At 40.6% G+C, this 18,926-nt stretch overlaps 1 protein-coding gene across 2 annotated transcripts in view; it reads right to left on the minus strand.

The window, feature by feature from the left end:
* The window catches only part of trpm3 (transient receptor potential cation channel, subfamily M, member 3), a 128,362-nt gene that overhangs the window by 5,131 nt on the left and 104,305 nt on the right, over positions 1-18,926 (minus strand). Inside the window, exons 14-23 of one of the 2 annotated variants that reach the window (XM_040155150.1) lie at positions 18,779-18,919; positions 16,735-16,764; positions 13,316-13,608; positions 10,666-10,894; positions 7,896-8,099; positions 5,490-5,630; positions 3,579-3,707; positions 2,626-2,877; positions 1,255-1,433; positions 587-705 (exon numbers count right to left, since the gene is read on the minus strand). In XM_040155150.1, coding sequence (XP_040011084.1) covers positions 587-705; positions 1,255-1,433; positions 2,626-2,877; positions 3,579-3,707; positions 5,490-5,630; positions 7,896-8,099; positions 10,666-10,894; positions 13,316-13,608; positions 16,735-16,764; positions 18,779-18,919 — 1,717 coding nt within the window. The remainder of the gene's footprint in view (positions 1-586; positions 706-1,254; positions 1,434-2,625; positions 2,878-3,578; positions 3,708-5,489; positions 5,631-7,895; positions 8,100-10,665; positions 10,895-13,315; positions 13,609-16,734; positions 16,765-18,778; positions 18,920-18,926) is intronic. The other variant, XM_040155152.1, reaches the window with a different exon arrangement.

Raw genomic sequence — 18,926 nt, forward strand, 5'->3', positions numbered from 1 at the left:
TTATGCGACAGACGGTGTTAACATGGCAGGGTCACTTCTTCAAGTAAAACTAACTGAAAGTAAAGAGAAAAAATGGGGGGAACAAACATCAATGGAATATCAAATTTCAAAACTTTGATAGTTCCTCTTGTTGTTTGAACATAAATTCACAAAATAAAGACCATAAATACATTAGAACACATTTGAAAAGTGCTACTGCCATGTAACAGTGCCATTTGCCAGCCAGTGCCAAAATTAGTCAGGGTAAAGTTGCTTACAGGATACAGCCTCAGGTCAAGCTACTTGTCTCATTCAAAGATTTGGAGAAGATAGGTAGCCCCACAGAATTGGGCCTTCTTTCACCTCAGATTCTCTTGCATGGTCTCTGTTATTTACAGAAAGTGCTGCTGATACACAGTAGCTGACCCAAGATACCGAACCATGAGGGCAACTTTAACCTTAGAGCATGTGGAGCCGCATGCACACTTTTGTCTCAAGTGGCCTCTAGTAGTAGGAGTAGGCATGAGATGGTGGTAATGTGAGGATGATGAAGGAGAGGTGGGATAGGTAGATGTGGTTAAACTGAGGTCTATATCTATAGATTTACTGGGATTTTGACTGCACTGGGCAATGTGGAATGGACCATTATTACGCCAGGTTCCGTGAGTTCGAAAGTAATTTTCGACCAGCCAGAGTTTTTCATTCAGCCTTTGCTGTAACTTCCTACTATGCATATCTGAAACAAAGAATGAAAACATTATTTCAGATCTCTTCTCTTTGGGCTACTCCTCGCATTCTTTACACACCATCATATATACTACCATACATATAGACAACAGAACAGCACACAGATACACTCTCATTCTCAGGACATTTTCTCACAGACACTGCTTACAGCCTATTTTTGATTTATTGAGTCAAAATGTCGCTCTGTCTACATGGTATAAAATAATGTGGAGACATAGAAGGTCAAGACAAAATGACAATAGACATTAATGTCCTTATGTAAGAGGCTAAGTTACTTCACAGAAAGACTATACAGACATGGTGGTGTAGAAACAAGATTTGTTAAGAATGTCCCTAATTCATAATCACTGTGATTGCAGATGCAGTTTGTCTTTTTGTAAAGTGTTTTTAATATGTATGTGTTACAAAAGATCATCCTCCAGTAATATTTCAACCTGTGGAAGAATGACTGAAAATTAAATTAGTACCACTGCACTTAATTAACAAAAATGAAGTTTATCCAATAGCTCTGACGCTCTGGCCCTGAACTTACGATCAATCTGGTCGGCAAACACCTCTCCGTAGATCATCCAGTAAGGCATGAAGAAGATGTTCCTAGCTAGCATCCAGGATGGGTCTTCATTTGGGTTGAGGATGGCCTGACGTGCCACCCCAAAACTCATCAGCACCACCAACATGATGATAACGAAATACATCATGTCGATCATCTGGGGGGGGGTGTCGAAGAGAGAAGGGAAGGGGCAAGAAAAAAATGAGGAGCAGTTGGTGAGAATGATTAGAGAAAGGAACGATGATAAAACAAGAAGGAATGGATAAGGCGAACAAAGCAGCAATGAGGCAAAACAGGGGAGCAGGAAGGGAGTGTGCTGGTCTGTTACAGTTGGAGATGTAGTTTAAAAAGTGTGATGAATGATGGTCTGAATTGCATTTTTTGATTCCTATCCCTTGGTTGGCTAATCAAGCCTCAGGTCAGTTTGTTCTGGAATGAAACCTGAAGTCAATATTAAAATGCACTTAATTTATGTGACTTGGGGGAAATCCCTTCCTCTGGGCTAGTTTATATTCCACTAGCCTCTATTACACAGTGTATTTTTTGATTAAAGCTCTCTTCTAATGTCTTTCTGGAGAGCTGAAACACATCTTAGATATATTCATATTTTGAAGCCAAAATTGAGCTACAGTTGTCTCTCTAACCATTATTACTTTGTTAAAATTATGAAGTGCTTACTAATTTGGCAGAAATAAGGCATTATATTGTTTTATTATTTTCCAGAAAGACAGGTAAAAGGCGCCGTTTGTGTAAGTGCAATGTGCAGTTAGCTAGTATACCGGTACTTCAGCTGTATTTACAATGCAGCATTAGTTTTCCTTTATTTCTCTTATCTAACTGCTTTGACTTCAAATCAGTTTATGGTGCTGTAACACCATATACAGTATGCCAATTACCTGACTAAGTCATTGAATGCTAATCCAAGTCTTCCTTTCTCTAACTAATTGCTGATTTTCATATCAAACAGAGTTTGAGTCCAGTGGTACACAGCTCATGTTGAAGCCAGTCAAACATCAGGCAGATACAGATTTGAGCCTTTGATCCCTCTGCATGTATCAGAGGCTCTGATCTTATTCTCTTTGAGATCAAACAATAATGTTTAGAAGCATAGAATTTCTGTTAGGATGGGGCATGCACACCCCATACAAATTAAACCTGTGTAATCAAGGAACCCCGTTAACCAATAATCACTATAAATCATGTTGAAAGTACTGTCAGTTGTAAATGAAGAATACATAATGGGGAAAAAATATATGAGTACTGTATAAACGCTGTGCTTCTACTGTAGAAAGAAAAGAAAGACTGACAGACAAACACACACACACATCATGACCCCTGCCTCTTCTCACCATCTTGCCAATCATCATCACATAGGGACCCAGGTACTTGTTGACCCCAAAGATGTCGAGCAGCCGGATGTACCAATAGATGATGTTAACACAATAGATGACCCGCCCATAGCTCATGAGCGGTGGCTCCTGGAGACGCAGAACCATGCCGACCGAGAATATGAGGATGGCCATGAGGTCTGTGATGTTCCAGTACTCCTGAAGCCACACTTTCACCTTCTGTAATAACTTCCCTGGCTCTGACATCAGGATCTGGAAGAGGTTTAGAGAACAATTAGTCGAAAAAGGAAAACAAGACATGGACGCTAAAATGCGGGAATGATGGTAAGAAGGGCTCATAAACACAGAAATTGAAGGGAAAAACTGAAGTGAGCCCAAAAACTGAATGTAACAGAATAGGAAAATAGAAATGCATTATATCATGACAACCATAGGAGGGCAGTATGAGTTCACCAAACAGAGAATCTAGTCAACTGTCTGAGGAGGCATTGTTGTGCAGCTGAGAACGATGTGACAGTGATTAATGTATTTCATACACTTACAGTACAAACACAGCAACAGAGTGAGACTGAACTTGATAGTCTCATATGGCCACATACCTGTACTTTCTATTTAAACTTTTTTTCTTTGTTTTCCCATCTCTATTTTCTGCCTTCATTTCCACCACCCTCTCCCGCTACCATTCTCTTTCTCTTTGACCCTCTCTTCTGCTTCCAGCTCAATGATCCCTTCACTGTTTTCCCTATTTCCCATAAGCTCTTTGATGATATGGACATAAAGCTTGGCATCTGCCCTCTGACACAGAACTCACAGAACTCAGCTGTAGGCGACATTATGGCGACAAGCCCTGTGTCTTCAGTGGGCAGTGATGATGAAATCATTATTGTGTGTTCATTACAGTTTTACATTCACTGTGCACATTTGCGAGAAGCCACTGCTTGGGTCTAGTGTACCTCTCTCATCTTCTCAATGCCATTGGTGAAGATATAAGCAATGACGATCCACTCCTGAGGAGAAGGCCACAGGTCCATCTTGACCAGGACAATGTAGTTGAACAACATCAGGTAGCCCACATATGCCATCTACATAAACACAATAGTAGAGGGAAATCAGCAGAGACACGTTTATGGTTATGTGCCTGTGTTTTTGTGTGTGTTTGTGCACTTTTCCCATATTAGCAAATCATCAATAAATCAATATACATCAATAAAGTTCAATTCTCTCTCTCGAAGGGCAAGTGTGCAAAGGGTTTTTGTGAGCAACTGCTCACATTAAACACTTATTTTGTGAATGATAGAACCTCATTACACCTCCCTTTAATGCAGTTTTTTCAGATCGGATAATAGAGATTTGATGTCAAGACACCTTATTGCTGTGCCTCCACACTTGGCCTGAAAATGTCTATGACTTGTCTCCCGTGGCTGTATCTATTTAAATCCATGTCAGCTGTCCACTTTCATTTTTCCTGCACCTAATGTGGTTCATTATGATCCAGACTACATAAAATTTTGATCACAATGCAAGCCGAACCATCCAAAGATTAGGCCTGGAAGGTTTGACACATATGCATATAAAATCCATTTTTACATCTATTTCTCATTCATGGGTCCTGAAATTACTGGATTTCAATTAGATATATGATATTTGATAACATTTATGGTTTTCCACAATTAGTAATTCAGTATTCTCTAGGACTATTTAAACTACATGAATATATATGAACAGTGATTTGGACAACTACCGTTAACTGTTTCTCCCTTTAAATTTAGAACAATCATGAAAAGCTTTAACATTTTTAAATTATTATTAAAGTAATAACCATAAGAAAACAACAACAACAAAAAACATGGACAGTTACTTTTACAGTTGTATATTAATAGAAGAGGTGGAGTGAAGAAATAAACAGGTAAAGGGATTTTAATAATGTGTGAGCAGGACTGTTTACATTCAGTCCCATATGCACAGTTGGTTTGTATGATAGTTTCGACTAATATTACTATAAATGGAGCAGTGCTATACAGCAGGAGACAGGTATGAATACTAATCCTGTAATGAGGTAATGACCCTGAGAAAAACCAGCAACTGTTCCACAAATGCACTAATGAAATTCACAGTAGAATATTTTTCTTTAACCTGAAGGGCAGAAAAGAGTGGTGGGGGAGAAGAGTAAGGGAGTAAATAGCCAGAGAAGAGAAAATGGGATGAAACAAAAAGCAGTCAAAATATTTTGTCAGCATAAATAAACAGTGAAATCCCTGTGTTAAAAAGCTGCTTTCACTGGGTAAGCAAATCGAAGACGGTGTATGGAAAACAAAAGATCAGCTTATGTCAACCATTACACTCATGCTCACAGGCAGACACTGTACAAAACACAAGCTACACACAGACTTCAAAGACATCTGCAGTGACGGAATCTAGATGAACGGTGCTGTATAGAGAGATGTAAAGGCAAACATACTAAACACAGTGTTTACCACACATGTAAGCACTCTAAAGCTTAACTTTAAATCAAATAATATTTACTTATTGAAATATTTAATCCAGTGGAAATGTGCTATGATTCAGGGGTTTCATTGTGTTTCAGTACAAAACGTCCTTCTGACTCACTTCTCTTCCTCACTCCCCTGTACTTTTCTCACCATGCTGCTTCCATCAGTCTCCCCATCTCTTTCCCACAAAACTTTTCCCCCCATATAAAGATGGGTAATGGAACAGGATGGGGTGGCGCAGGGGGTTAATGGCGATAGAAGCGGACGCTACACACAGGAAACCAGCAATTGATGCTGTGGCACGGATACAGCAATCATTGACAGAGCCAACAGGAAGCTGAGTATGTGGGTGGCGTTGCTGAAGCCGACACTGACCGTATGGAACCAGAACTTGACAATCGGAGCATTGTAGAACTCATATATCTTGCGTCCCATGGGGATGAGGCGGTGGCGGTTCTGAACCTCCTCAACATCCTTCTTTCTGGATGTCTCTGTGGTTACCTTACCAAGCATGGCCTGGGCAAATGCAAACCCCACACGGAGCGAGGGAGGAAGGAGCGAAAGGTGTGAGGGAAAAAGGGATGGAGAGTGTGGGAAGAGGGAAGTGTGATGGATTGGAAAGGCGGTGGAGGAGAAGTGGAGGGGGAGAGAGAGGATGGAGAGGAAGACAAGTAAGAGGAGGTGGGATGGGAGGCACCAAATAACAAAGAAAAAAGGAGAAAAAGGGAGAACGGGGAGAGGGGTTACATTATGGGCTACAACAAAGTATTAATGTCATAATCAAAGAAGCAAGCACAAGCAATGTTATCATTCCAAAATGTGCAATGTGTGTTTGAGGTGGAGTGTTGGGTGAAGGCTGGTAACACAGTATGACGCAGACACAGACACTCATGGATTGTGTCTCAGACAACAATAAAGAAGCAGAAGAGAGACAAAGATAATGACGGAGAAAGACAGAAAAAGGAAAGGAAAAAGATAAGTAAGACATAGATATCTCGTTTCAATGTGTGACACATTTCCTTATCCATGAGAGAGGGTTCGGAGCCCACTGCTATTATGGGTCATGGTCTTAATGTCAAAGCAACACCAGACCTCTGAGGGAGTTCTTTCATGGAATTGTATTGTATGCCGAGAAGTATAGTTGACCTGGGCAAAGATAAACCATTTCGAAGTCTGTCCAAATTTTTGAAATATGCGATGAGGTGTTAGTTTAAGTTCCCAGGCGGTTGAACAGTTACAATAGTGATAAAACCATTGCTGAGAAATCAGAAAGAAATCAAAGAAGAAATCACCATCAGTAAGGAATCAAGGGATTTCTATTTTTTCCGAATATGTGAAACATGTACAGCCAAAGTTTTGTCCAAGGCACACACGGACAGGGCCTTCAAGGTGAACAAATTCAGATGCCAGTGTGTAAATCACACCATGCCTTTACTGCACTGAACATGCACATTATCTGATCAGCAAGTGGACACAAGCTATCACACAAGCTATTGCATTCATCACAGTGTGGTTTATCTAAAGCATCTGAGGATAGGACAATACAATCTCCCTCTGTGGTGTAGCAGTCTGTGTATCTGTATGAATCTGTATGTGATTCATAAGTATCTGAAGGTGCATTTGTACAGTCAGAAGCCAGGGCAACAGGAAGGGCTCATTACAAATGCATCCTCGGGCAGCAGGATTCTTTAACACCACAGTGCCTCAAGGACTGCACCTGTAAAACGGCCCGTTATGTGAATTTTTTGCACTGGTGTGCTGGCTGTGCTCAATGCAGATGAAGAGTATGTACAGTGGTGCTGAAAGACGTTCAACTTCAGTTCAATCACTTAATGGGACAACCTTAGATCCAGTTTGTGTATTAAATTGCTTTTCAAATTCCAGTCTTAATTTAAACACACAAACTAGATCTTGATATCCTGCCCAGAATTGATTGGATTGAAATGGAACAAGTCCTAATCCTGCTGTACATCCATGTCTATGCAGATGGACCAACTCTTCCACTGTGAGCTGGGAGAAGGTGCTCAGACTCTGCATGATTTAAGCTCTGCAGCAGCAGGCGGACATGGTTATAGAGTATAATGCAAAAGCCTGAGCCTCCCATGCTCAGCAGTCGACATGCTGAGTGGTATGCTGCAGCAAGCCATCACTAATGGGAGAGAGTGAGGGGCAGCAATCGGCTAGCATACAGTACTGTACCTCGATCAGAACTGAGTTTGGAGAGAGGGAGAAAGAGAGAAAGAGCTAGAGAGAGGGGGAGAGCTGCAGAACAAGAGATTGAAAGCAAAATAAAAAAAAATTTAAAAGAAGAAGCAAAAAGAGAGAGCTGGGCAGAGAACAAGAGGGACCAAAGGAGAGGCAGAGAAATAGAGAAGGAGATAGATGGAAGAAGAAAAATACACGAGGGAACCCACAAGCGGCGACAGACTGAGACGCTACAACTCCACGACCATGTCTTTGCTGAGATGACGAGAAACAGGAAAAGGCCGATTTGGCTGGAAGGGTCCAGTTGGCCAGGATAGAGAAAGAAAAATGTGTGTGTTTGTGTGTGTGTGCATGTGTAGAGAACTGTGTGCGTACGTTAGTGCATATCATCATCTCACTGTGGACAACAACAACATTGTATAACAATGGTCCACAAGAGGTAACTACAAAGGACAAAGAATCTGGCCTATGTGGTCAGTGATCGGTTTTATAATCTGAACAAAGTGTATGTCTATTGTCTAAAGTTTGAATATGTGTATAAATTCTGAGATGCGGGGCTGAGGTGGGTTCTCTCACCACGGAGTTGTACTGCGCCTCACAGTAAGATCTTACTGTGAACTCCATGTCTTCTTCCTCCTTCTCCTTGACTGGTTTCTCAGGCTCCTCCTCCTCCTTCTCCTGCAGGTAGGCCTCCTGATCCTGGGGCATGTAAGACATTTCATCCTTGTTCTTGAACTCCAGACTCAGGATGGATGGTGGCAGAAGCAGCCCTAAGATTACCTGGTTGATAAGGGAGAGAGGGGAGTTAGGGAGAAGAGCTGGAAGCGACAAACCACTGATGTGATAACGATGTACAGTTTCATGAGCAGCGCTGCGGAAATTTGAACAAACCTTCATAATCGGCCTGTGACATGCACACGTGAAACTCACATAATATAAATTTACTGTCGTGAACAAGTCCCAATCATGTCCCAGCCTGCGCACGCCTGAATGACAAAGCTTTGGTATTTACGACAGCTCCGGCGGGGGTTCTAATCAATTACAAAAGCATTTGTCCAAAAAGTTAGAAAGGGCACTGTGCTGCCGCAATGGATGTGTGGGGCACACACCCGCAGCAGATAAAGGAGACAGGCATGCTGTAAATACTTCACATACATAACAGTCAAACAAAAAAAGCAAGAGCAAGGCTGCAACTGCAATGGGAAGGTGAAGAACAAGGGAAAGAGAAGATGGAGCACAGCATAATTGAGTTTCTTCTTATCTCTGGAAGCAGCTGCCTTTAACTAATTTAAAAAAAAAAAAAATCTAACTGTTGTCATTGCATTGATGGCTGGCTCAAAAGTAACCCTAAATTAAATCAATTTAAGTTTATTTTACATTAATTTGTGATGAGCTGAGGTATGAAAAAATGTTAAAAAATTGTATAATTTAATAACAACGGTGTCAGTGAAGTTAGTTGACTACGTGAGTTGCCAGGATGATTGAATATATGAAAAGAATAGTTTCAGGGTGAAGGAACTGGGGTAGCGACCAGTGAGAAAAACAATTACAACCAGAGCATAGAAAGCAGTGTTTGAGCTTCTTCTGTCATCAGTCATGTCAAAAGGTCGAGGCAAAGATGTCAGTAGTTTGTCAGACTTATTGACGTGTGAAGACATCAGTATACTCGTCATTGCAATTCATAGTCATTTGTAGCCTCCAGTAAGTATGTTCTGATATGACTTAGAGTGTTGCAGCTGACTGTCCTTGCAACTGCAGCAACTCAAAAATGTGCACACACATTATTTCGACAACATTTTGACAGTGTTATTTGCTGTATACCATGAACTCCTGGGGTCTCGGAATCTTGTTTGTTTCACTTGTGGTTTCCTTTCTGTCTTTCTTCTCCAATGACGCTGCCTTAGCAGCGCACGATCTCCCTCTCTCCTGCAAAGGCCAAACCCCACTCAAAGCACTTAGAGTCTGCCCCTGCTCCCAGAAGCTAGCCAGCCAGACGCATCATCCAGTCTCACTCTGTGTAAGAATGAGTGTGAACCCAGCTGTCCCTTCAGCCACTCCCCTGGCAAACTCCTGATTATAAAAAACCCCAACCTCTCTGATGTGAGCAGCTGCCTCTTATCGCTCTAGCGCCAGATGTCTGGATAACCCACGTGAGCAAAAAAACTGCTCAAAACTCAACGACCAGTCTTAAACGAAACCCCTTCCCTCCACTCAAAAGGATGTTCACCGAATTAATTTTCGGTGTAAAATATGTGGGACACAATTTCAGGTTTTTTCAGTAATTAAGGTCAGCTCTTCTGTCCCCTCTGCCTCAAGAGAAGGCTTTGTGGGCTTTTATTTATGAAGGTATTGAGGAAGTTCAACCACTCGTCACACTCCTAAACCTCTTTCCTCTGGCTAATCCTTCTCCCCACCATCACAAATGACCTTGATTGGCTAAGCTTCAGGTATCACAATCCATCATTCATCAAGTACATAATTTCACCTACATAAACCCATCTGCATTATTAATCTGTTACCAATAAATATTACTCTGCATAGTCCTGTTGCTCTCTGTTATTGAACTAAAGTGTGTATACATATAATTGTGGTATCTCTATTAAGTCAGAAACATGCTGGAAGACTTAACTGAACGAGAACACTTTCTGTTATTAACCAAACTAAAAGATTTAGTGTGTAAGTGTGATTATTTAATAGTAAACAGATTGAGTGCTCCATCAGGAGGCGGACGTGTTGAGTCGAAGGCTCCAACAAACTACAAGATAAAGTATTTTAACTTTCATTGGTGACCTGTCTTTTCACAGTCCAGTGCACACCCTCCACATCCTTGGGAATGAGTCATCATGGCCAAACCATAGTTATGCCCAACCACACTAGTGTGCTTCCTCCTTTAGCTTGTTAACTCCTCGTTACTTGAACGTTGTTTGAATGAAAACTCTTGTTTTTCACCTGTACATTTGGGGTCAAATATAATTACCGAAGATAAATAGGCATGCACTGTACAATAGATGGGTAATTTAAACTGAAGGCTTTTCTTTCAGTACTAGACTGGTGGTGCATGCGATTCAAAAGGGACATGACTATTGTGCTGTATATCTCCTAGTTAAGTGCACACCATTCTGCATTATTTCTATTTGGAACCTAACTGAGGAACTGTTACCAAGAAATGCACTGATTTTACATATTACAGTTACAGTAAAATAAACTTGTCAGTGCTCTCTGGTGGAAAAGCAATGCAACGGGAAATTACCTGCATTTCATACCGCATTTCTTGATGCTTATCTGTAAGTATCCTATACTATACTTTACCCACAGGTATCTCAAACATCTGGCCCACTTCTGTTACCTTCAGTCCGGAGTTCTTGCGCATGCGCAAGCGTCCCATCCACATGTCGGTCAGCAGCATCTGACTGCAGGTGTGAGCGATGAAATCTCTGTGTTTGGCCGCTACTGCCAGCTGCAGGCAGGTGGCGTTACTCCAGTTCTTCAGCTCATACGTCAGCAGCTTCATGGCCATCTGCTCATCCTGTTTATAGGACTGGTCTAGGAGTTCCACTGCCAGCTGGCCAAACTCTCTGGGAGATTATATGCAGGACATATACAGACACAGAGACATGAACAGAGACAGTAAGACACTTTGTCCAAACATGTCAAAATGAAATTAAACTGGTCAAGGTATCACTGACCATCTGGCCAAATTCTGAAGAAGATTAGATTTGCATACACAAACTTGAACGCACATACACATATACACAGATACAATATCATTTTGCATATCAACTCAGCACGTGGGCATGGTCAAAGTCTCACATGACAAGCATATCGTATATTTTTAGTAGATGCATACACATGTAACCAACACAGAGGGGTTAAATAATCACTGGTTATTATATCTGTATCTTTTTCAAGGTGAAGGGGTCTGGAATGCTTGTTTTTCAAGTTTATAATGTATGTATTAAGTATGATCAACAAGAAATGCTCTGAGTAGATTTCAAAGTTATGATTACAGAATTATCGGGCTACTATAAACTATGTCTTTGAGAATGATGCAGAAATATGAGAACAATGTGGAAATATGGGAACATAATATGGCACACAAATCCATTCATCCACACAATGGAGTTTAATGTGTATAACAAGGCAGTAACTCTGCTGGGGTTTGGAGGATTTATAAAACAAGGACTCACAATGTTATGGATACACAACACATGACACAGTTCAGCAATGTTGCATGAATGAATGAATGAGTTTCTGTTTCTGTGAGGTGCTCCTCAAATTACTTATAGGAACTACTACATGGGTGAATATTTCAAAAGTATTTGTATATCTTTTTTGCAATGTAAGAACTCCTTACAGAATTGAAGCATTAGTGTATGTACTTCAACACATACTTCAACACATACTTCCACAGATTATAAATAACAATTGTTCACACAAATATCCCTCAGGTTTATACAAATACACACACACACACACACACACACACACACACACACACACACACACACACGCACACACAACAATTATGTAAAGATTACATGAACGTATAAAAATGTATGTAGTTAAATGAGTTCTTCGAAGGAAGCCAGCCAAATTCTCTGTGGAAAGCAAACTCAAAATATGCCAGTTCTGATGCGGTCCTTGAAACTCTGTGGGCGTGTATGTCTGTGTGTATGTGTGCTGGGGGAGTAGTTGGGCTGGTGTGGCTGTGCTTAATTTATAATATTTGAAAATGTTTCCCCTAATTAACTGGTATTTCCGTAGCCAGTATTTTAATCTCTAGGTGATGACCTTCATTTAAATCCCATATCCTTGAAGGAGGAGTAAGCACTTCTGGAGAAAGATTGATGATATTTGAACTCAACAGCAAAACGAATACACCCCTCCCAGGTGTGCTCCTTCAGAAGCTCCACCCTCCAAACTCATGAATACGCATTGCCAAGGCAACCATACTAGCAACTGGGCTAGCTGAACAAAAGAGAAATATGGCAGAATCCAGAGCGTCTGCTGGTGGCAAAGGTTTTCTTGTAGTACTGGAGAAAGTGTGACAATAAGCCTGTCAATATTTAAATAGGTGTTGAAGCCAAATACTTATCCGAGCAGAAGTCTAAAACAAGGAGTAGCTTAACCTATGTATCGTAACATTATCGCTAGTAACTTCAACAGGAACAGTAACCTACACTCTACCGTCAGTGATACATGGAACAACATTTTTATTGTGAATCTCTGACGTTATTAAGATTTTCCCCTTACTATGGTGTAATTCCACAGAAGAGCATGTGAGATCTGCTGTAGCAGGTAAAATATTTTTATACCAGATTGGTAAGGTAATACCTCCGATGTTATTAACATTTCATTACTATCATGGGGTAGCTCAGTTCCTCGTGTAGCCAAAGGAGCAGAGAAAGAGGCAGAGGTCGGAGTGCGACTGGTTCCAGCAGCCTCTCCTGTGCACAGGTACAAAAGCCCACTGTTGCTTGTTTGCTGGAATAGTGTTTTGTGGCTCAATCCGAGGAACTTTGTTTGTTTCCAATTTACAGAGCCAGGGCTGTGTACAAACACCAGATGTTTTTTTCAGCACACACACAGAACGGACAGCTATTGGACCGTGAGGAAATATTCACTGAATATCTACACAAATTGTATTGGATTAAAATCACTGACTATGCCTTTAACTAATGATGATTCATGTTATTAGATTCCTGTAAGTATGTCACTTACATCCTGTGGCAGTCTTAAACAGGTCAGCTTTTAGAGGGAAAAAGGCACGGTAGTATGTTTGTGTGTGTGCATCTATCTATATGTGCTCGAGATTGGGGGTAAATGTTCTGGTCTAGACTCCCTACTCAACTTTGCATTGCACAGATATATTTCCATGAGATATGTCCTGATCAGAACACTCACTCAGGACAATCACACTCAATTGAAATACCATTTTGAAAAACACAAAAGCAGAGATGCTGTATCTGTCTATGTGCATCATTTGTGTCACTCACCTGGAGTTGTGGTTTAGTTCCTGGGAGATGTCATCCACCATGTCATTCTCTGAGGCTTCGTGTGCCATGGCCTTACAAAGCTTACAGGCTACCAAGGCCTTGGCCATGGCCTCTTCGCCATGCTGCCAAAAGAACAGGGCCATCTTCTGCCGTTTCATAAGCACAGCCCACACCATCAGCTCGTGGAAGGGGAAAGGGAAGTGGTTGATTTCCGGATCGTCCAAATCGATGTCCACCTCCTCCTCTCGTTTACGTGTAGTCTTCTGGCGGCCTCTGCGGATTGGCATGTCATCCTGGTGGAGATCCGTAACAAGTGAGTGGGGTTGAAAGACACAGGCAGCAATGAAGAGATTGATCAGGTGATTTTCCAATGATATTCATTGCCAAACATTCAGTAGAAAAGGACAACCTTAGAGTGTTGATCCTGTGCTGGTTATTGATGTACTTTATGAGGTCAGTGCTTGGGTTCTATCTGTAAATGGTGATTGCAAGTGGCACCCAAGAAAATTGGATTGTACGTATGACTTAAAGCTCTGAAATACTCCTGGTTCGGCCATATTAGACACATATCTAAAGTTGTCATATCCCCCAGTGTAGGTTTTCATACTATATTTATAAAAGGTGTTCACTTTCCGCATGCAGTGGGAAGGTCAGACAGAGGGAGGCACAAAGTGTTACAAACAAAGCATTTTAGAGGAAACATAGCAGGGATGGCCTTACATACCATATAAATTTTATACTACACTTTACTGTTACTTATGAGTAACAAGACACCAAAAAAGGTGAAGCACTCAGTGTCTACAGGTTAGCTCACTGTCTCTGGAGAGATCAACACTGCCAGTTAGGGTCTAAATGGCACGTCAGCAGGGCTGTATTGATCTCCAGTAATTTCAGATTTTAGCATCTGAGGCCTGCTGACAGTTGGTCAATCACATACATCTGATAAATGACTTTGCGACTAGAATCGCTACTTGCTTTGAGAGAGATTATCTGGACAAAGACAGATAATACGTCTGCAGAATATTATTCAGGCAGTGACACTCCATTGATATCCATTTATAAAAAAACAAGTCTGTGTGTTTGTGGATATTTAGAAATGATTGGAGCACTAAACATTTAAATCTCCAATAATTGCAGGTGAGCAGAATTAACAACAGTTAATTAAACATCCTCTGTTTCATGGCCAGGTTGCCACACTGATCGAATGATAAATTGGCTTACAAAAAGGGAGCAAAGCATTAAGGGAACTAAGTAGATTTTAACAGGCACAACAAAGAGAGAACACACACTGACAGGGAGATAGATTTCAAACAGGCAGACATACAAAGGAAAGGACACACATACTGTGTTAAAAGGTTTATGATGTAGATACTTCAAGGTGTGAACACCATGGATAGATCTGAGTACGCAAACCATCCATTATGTAATCGCGTCAGGTCAGACATTACCTATGCAGTTAAACGTAACTGGGCTGCTCTGACATGTGTCATAAGAGTTACAGTTACGTGCGTAAGTATTTGGACAGTGACACAATTTTTGTATTTTTGCCTCTGTACACCACCTCAAAGAATATGAAACAAAGTCATCAAGATGGGATTGACGATTAGACTTTCAGCTTTAATTCAAGGGGTTTCACAAAGATATCGCATTAATAGTTTAGGAATTAAAGACATTTTTACACATAGTCCCTAATTTTTGGAGACTCAGAAGTAATTTGACAATTAACTGACAATCTGTTTCATGGCCTGTCCTGGCCTGTTAAACCATTATTTTATGACAAATTGAGCAGATAAAAGGTCTGAAGTTGATTCGGTGCAAATGAGGGAGGCCATCATTAGGTTGAAAAAACAAAACAAACCTATCAGAGAGATGTCTGAAACTTTAGGAGTGACCCAATCAACAATTCGGTACACTCTTAAATAGAAGGCATGCACTTGTGAGCTCAGCGACACAAAAAGGCCAGGAATACCATGGAAAACAACGAAAGTGGATGATCGCAGAATTCTTTCCCTGGTGAAGAAAAACCCCTTCACAACATCTGGCCAGGTAAAAAACACTCTCAAGCAAGTGGGCCTATCATTGTCAAAGTCTACAATCAAGAGATGCCTTCATTAATGTAAATGCAGAGGGTTTACCTCAAGGTGCAAAACAGTGGTAACACTCAAGAACAGAAAGGCTATATTACACTTTACCAGAAAACATCTAAAAAGGCCTGCCCAGTTCTGGAACAAGATTCTTTGGACAGATGAAACCAAGAGTAACTTGTACCAGAATGATGCAATGAGAAGAGAAGAGTATGGAGAAGAAAAGGAACGGCTCATGATCCCAAGCACACCACATCATCTGTCAAACATGGTGGAGGCAGTCTTATGAATGGGCATAAGTGTTTATGGATGATGTGACTGCTGATAGAGGTAGCAGGATGAATTCTGAAGTGTATAGGGCTAAACTATCTGCTCAGATTCAGCCAAATGCTCAAAAACTGATAGGGCGGTGCTCCAAGGTACAGATGGATAATGACCCAAAACATACTGCGAAAGAAACCCAAGAGCTTCTCAATGCAAAGAAATGGAATACTCTTCAATGACCAATTCAGTCACCTGACTTCAGCCCAATTGAGCATGCTTTTCACTTCCTGAAGACAAAACGGAGGGGAGAAAGACCCATAAACCAGCAACCGAAGGCAGCCGCACTAAAGGCCTGGCAAAGCATCTAATGGGAGGAAACACAGCATTTGGTGATGTCCATGGGGTCCAGACTTCAGGCAGTCATTGACTGCAAAGGATTTTCATCCAGGCATTAAAAATAACCCTAATATTTATAACAATGCTGGTTTGTCCAATAATTTTGAGCCTCTGAAATTGAAGGACTATGCCTTAAAATGGCTGTAATTCATAAACTGTTAATGCAATACCTTTGTGAAACCCCTTGAATTAAAGCTGAAAGTTTAAATGTCAATCACATCTTGATGTGTTTGTTTAAAATCCATTGTGGTGGTGTACAGAGGCAAAATTACAGAAATTGTTTCACTGTCCATATACTTATGCACCTAACTGTATATAAATTTAAGCTGTCTGGAGTCATTAGACTTTATGTGGTCATAAGCATTTTTCCCATTTCATAAATCTCAGGAAATACTTTATACAATGTAGTGTTAAATTTGTGATAATTTTATTTGACAATGAGCCTTCAACTGGCTGAAATGTGTATACAGATTGCCGGCAAAATAAATTAAATATGCCTCTTGGTCTTTCTTTCAAAGACTGCGAGCACACACTTAATGACTCTGTTGCTGAAAAGATTCAGCAGACTGACTGTACACTCAACATATATTACGAGTGAGAAGCCTTTGTTTTAGACACGGGAGAGGGACAGTGAAGGAATGACTGAACAACAACCTTGATGAGATCAACACTCACCTCCATCCCCAGCAGTTTCAGGGCTTTGGGCTAGAAAAGCAACAAAAACATAAACAAACAGAACAACACCTTGGCGAATGTATTTTATAGAGCAATTTACTCTATAAGCACAACACAGCATAGACTGACAGAAAGACAGACTCACTTACATGAGACCGAAAATATTCTTTAATATAGTGACTCATCCATAGTTTAATGGTTTTCTTTAAAATAGCAACAACAATGAGAGATAGCATTTTTTTCTGGTGTGATTGATATAATACTATACATACAGCAATCTCTGATGGTGGTGTGTTTCCGTGTATGTAAGCAGAGTTTATTTGTACATTTGGTACAGTACTGTGTATCTGTATTAAAGCAGGGCATGTATGAATTATGCATTCATGAGCCATCATCTGAACTGGTAAAAATAGCCCAGGTCTCCTGTGGGGATTTTGATATCTGCATCTATTTCAAGGCTTTGTTCTTAGTTAACATGTGTTTGTGTGCGCGTGTGCGAGTGTGTGCACTAGATTATGTGATCGCACATTCATTTCATCTTGAAAATCACAGCTAAATTGGAACTGACTCTCCCTCTCTCTCTCTCTCTGGCTCTCTCTCATTTTGCCTCTTTGCTCGGTCTCTGTCCCATTTCTTTGCTTTCGCTTTATCTGCGTCTTTCCAGCTGCTTTGTGCCAAGGCAGATATTCAATGAGATAAACAGGCACACGAAGACTCACAAACACAAACTCAAAAACATACATACTCACACATAAAAACACAAAGCTGCACCATCAAGCAGAAATTACGGTGTTTCAGACATATCTATTTTCATCACACCTGTGGCCGTGTGTGACGTATTGAGGCAGAATGAGAGAAGCATATGTCAGAACAGCAGAACATGAACGTAAACCATATATATATGTGAGGGGTAAAACACACAACAACCAAAACAATACAGCACAATTTCACTGATAAGTTTCTCCACTTTGGTTGAAAGTGTCTTAATCAGTGAGGTGAGTCTCTCCATTGGTTGCAATGAAGTGTGCATATTCTTGGGTTTATGATGGCAGATGATGAAGAGCCACTGCTTTAGATGGATTATTTGTTGCAACAAGCTAATAATAGCCTGTACTGCCACTCTACTTGATGTGGAAATGAAGAATAATGTGAGGATGACTCTTAAGTTTGACCTCTGCTGATGAACAGATCACAAACTGTGTGGATTAAGTGACTGCTCCGCAGTTGAAAAAATACAATAAATGTCTTAACATTGTGTTGAGTTTTTCTAAATGTGTTTTCGGTGCTTGGGTTTTTCATTTGGGCGGTCAGGCTGAGATATGTAGACTTAGATCCCATCCTTGTGCAACACTAGTAAGCAGTTGCACCCTGAAGACAAACAGCTTAAAACTATTTGTTTACGCTTATATATTGGCTCACCATTACAATAGTAAGTTGATTTCCAAGTATTGCTTTTTTTTCTGGCTGTGAAGCACTTTCTGGTTTTGCTGACAATATGAATAAACAAAGTGCTATATAGATAAAGTTTTACTTACTTACTTGGGCTTACTTCCTAGACAAAGCATTTCTGTCTTGCAATTTCAGTCAAGCATCTTCGTCATATGTTTAAAAACGTAATCATCTGAGCAAAGAAATCCACCTGAAGTCTTAAAATCAACATACATAACAGTGTACTGAAAAGATTTCTGTCATCCTTGCTCCAAAAATCAAGTACCATGCTTCCACCAAACTGTATAATGTTTCATGTACTTCCTGTTCATTCAGTCATGTCACAACTAGTAAATTTATACGTGCATGCTTATTAACAACTTGCATCAGCAAGGTGGAATTTACCCTTGAGTGCAGAATCCCTAATATAATTTTAAATATAAATTAAATATAATTTGCTCATATTATCCATCTTGCCCTTACAGAGCAAATTTGATCGTGAGGCTCATTTCACTGATACTGTTCCTTTGATTAATGGCATTAAATATTTTCAGACATCAGTGTTAAAATGCACTAAATGGTGGGATGCTAATGAAAGTGACAATCATTCACTCACCCTTTTGGGTCCAAAGAGGTTGTGGTATAGAGTTCTGAATCTCTTCCTGGTGTAGTTACAGCGATATGCCCCGCCCATGAGGTATTCAATGACCAGTCCAATGTCGATGAGGCTAATGCGGTAGTCCGGGGGCAGGTTTCCCTAGAAA

This window comes from Xiphias gladius, chromosome 19 (assembly GCF_016859285.1).
Source record: "Xiphias gladius isolate SHS-SW01 ecotype Sanya breed wild chromosome 19, ASM1685928v1, whole genome shotgun sequence".
Taxonomy (NCBI): domain Eukaryota; kingdom Metazoa; phylum Chordata; class Actinopteri; order Istiophoriformes; family Xiphiidae; genus Xiphias; species Xiphias gladius.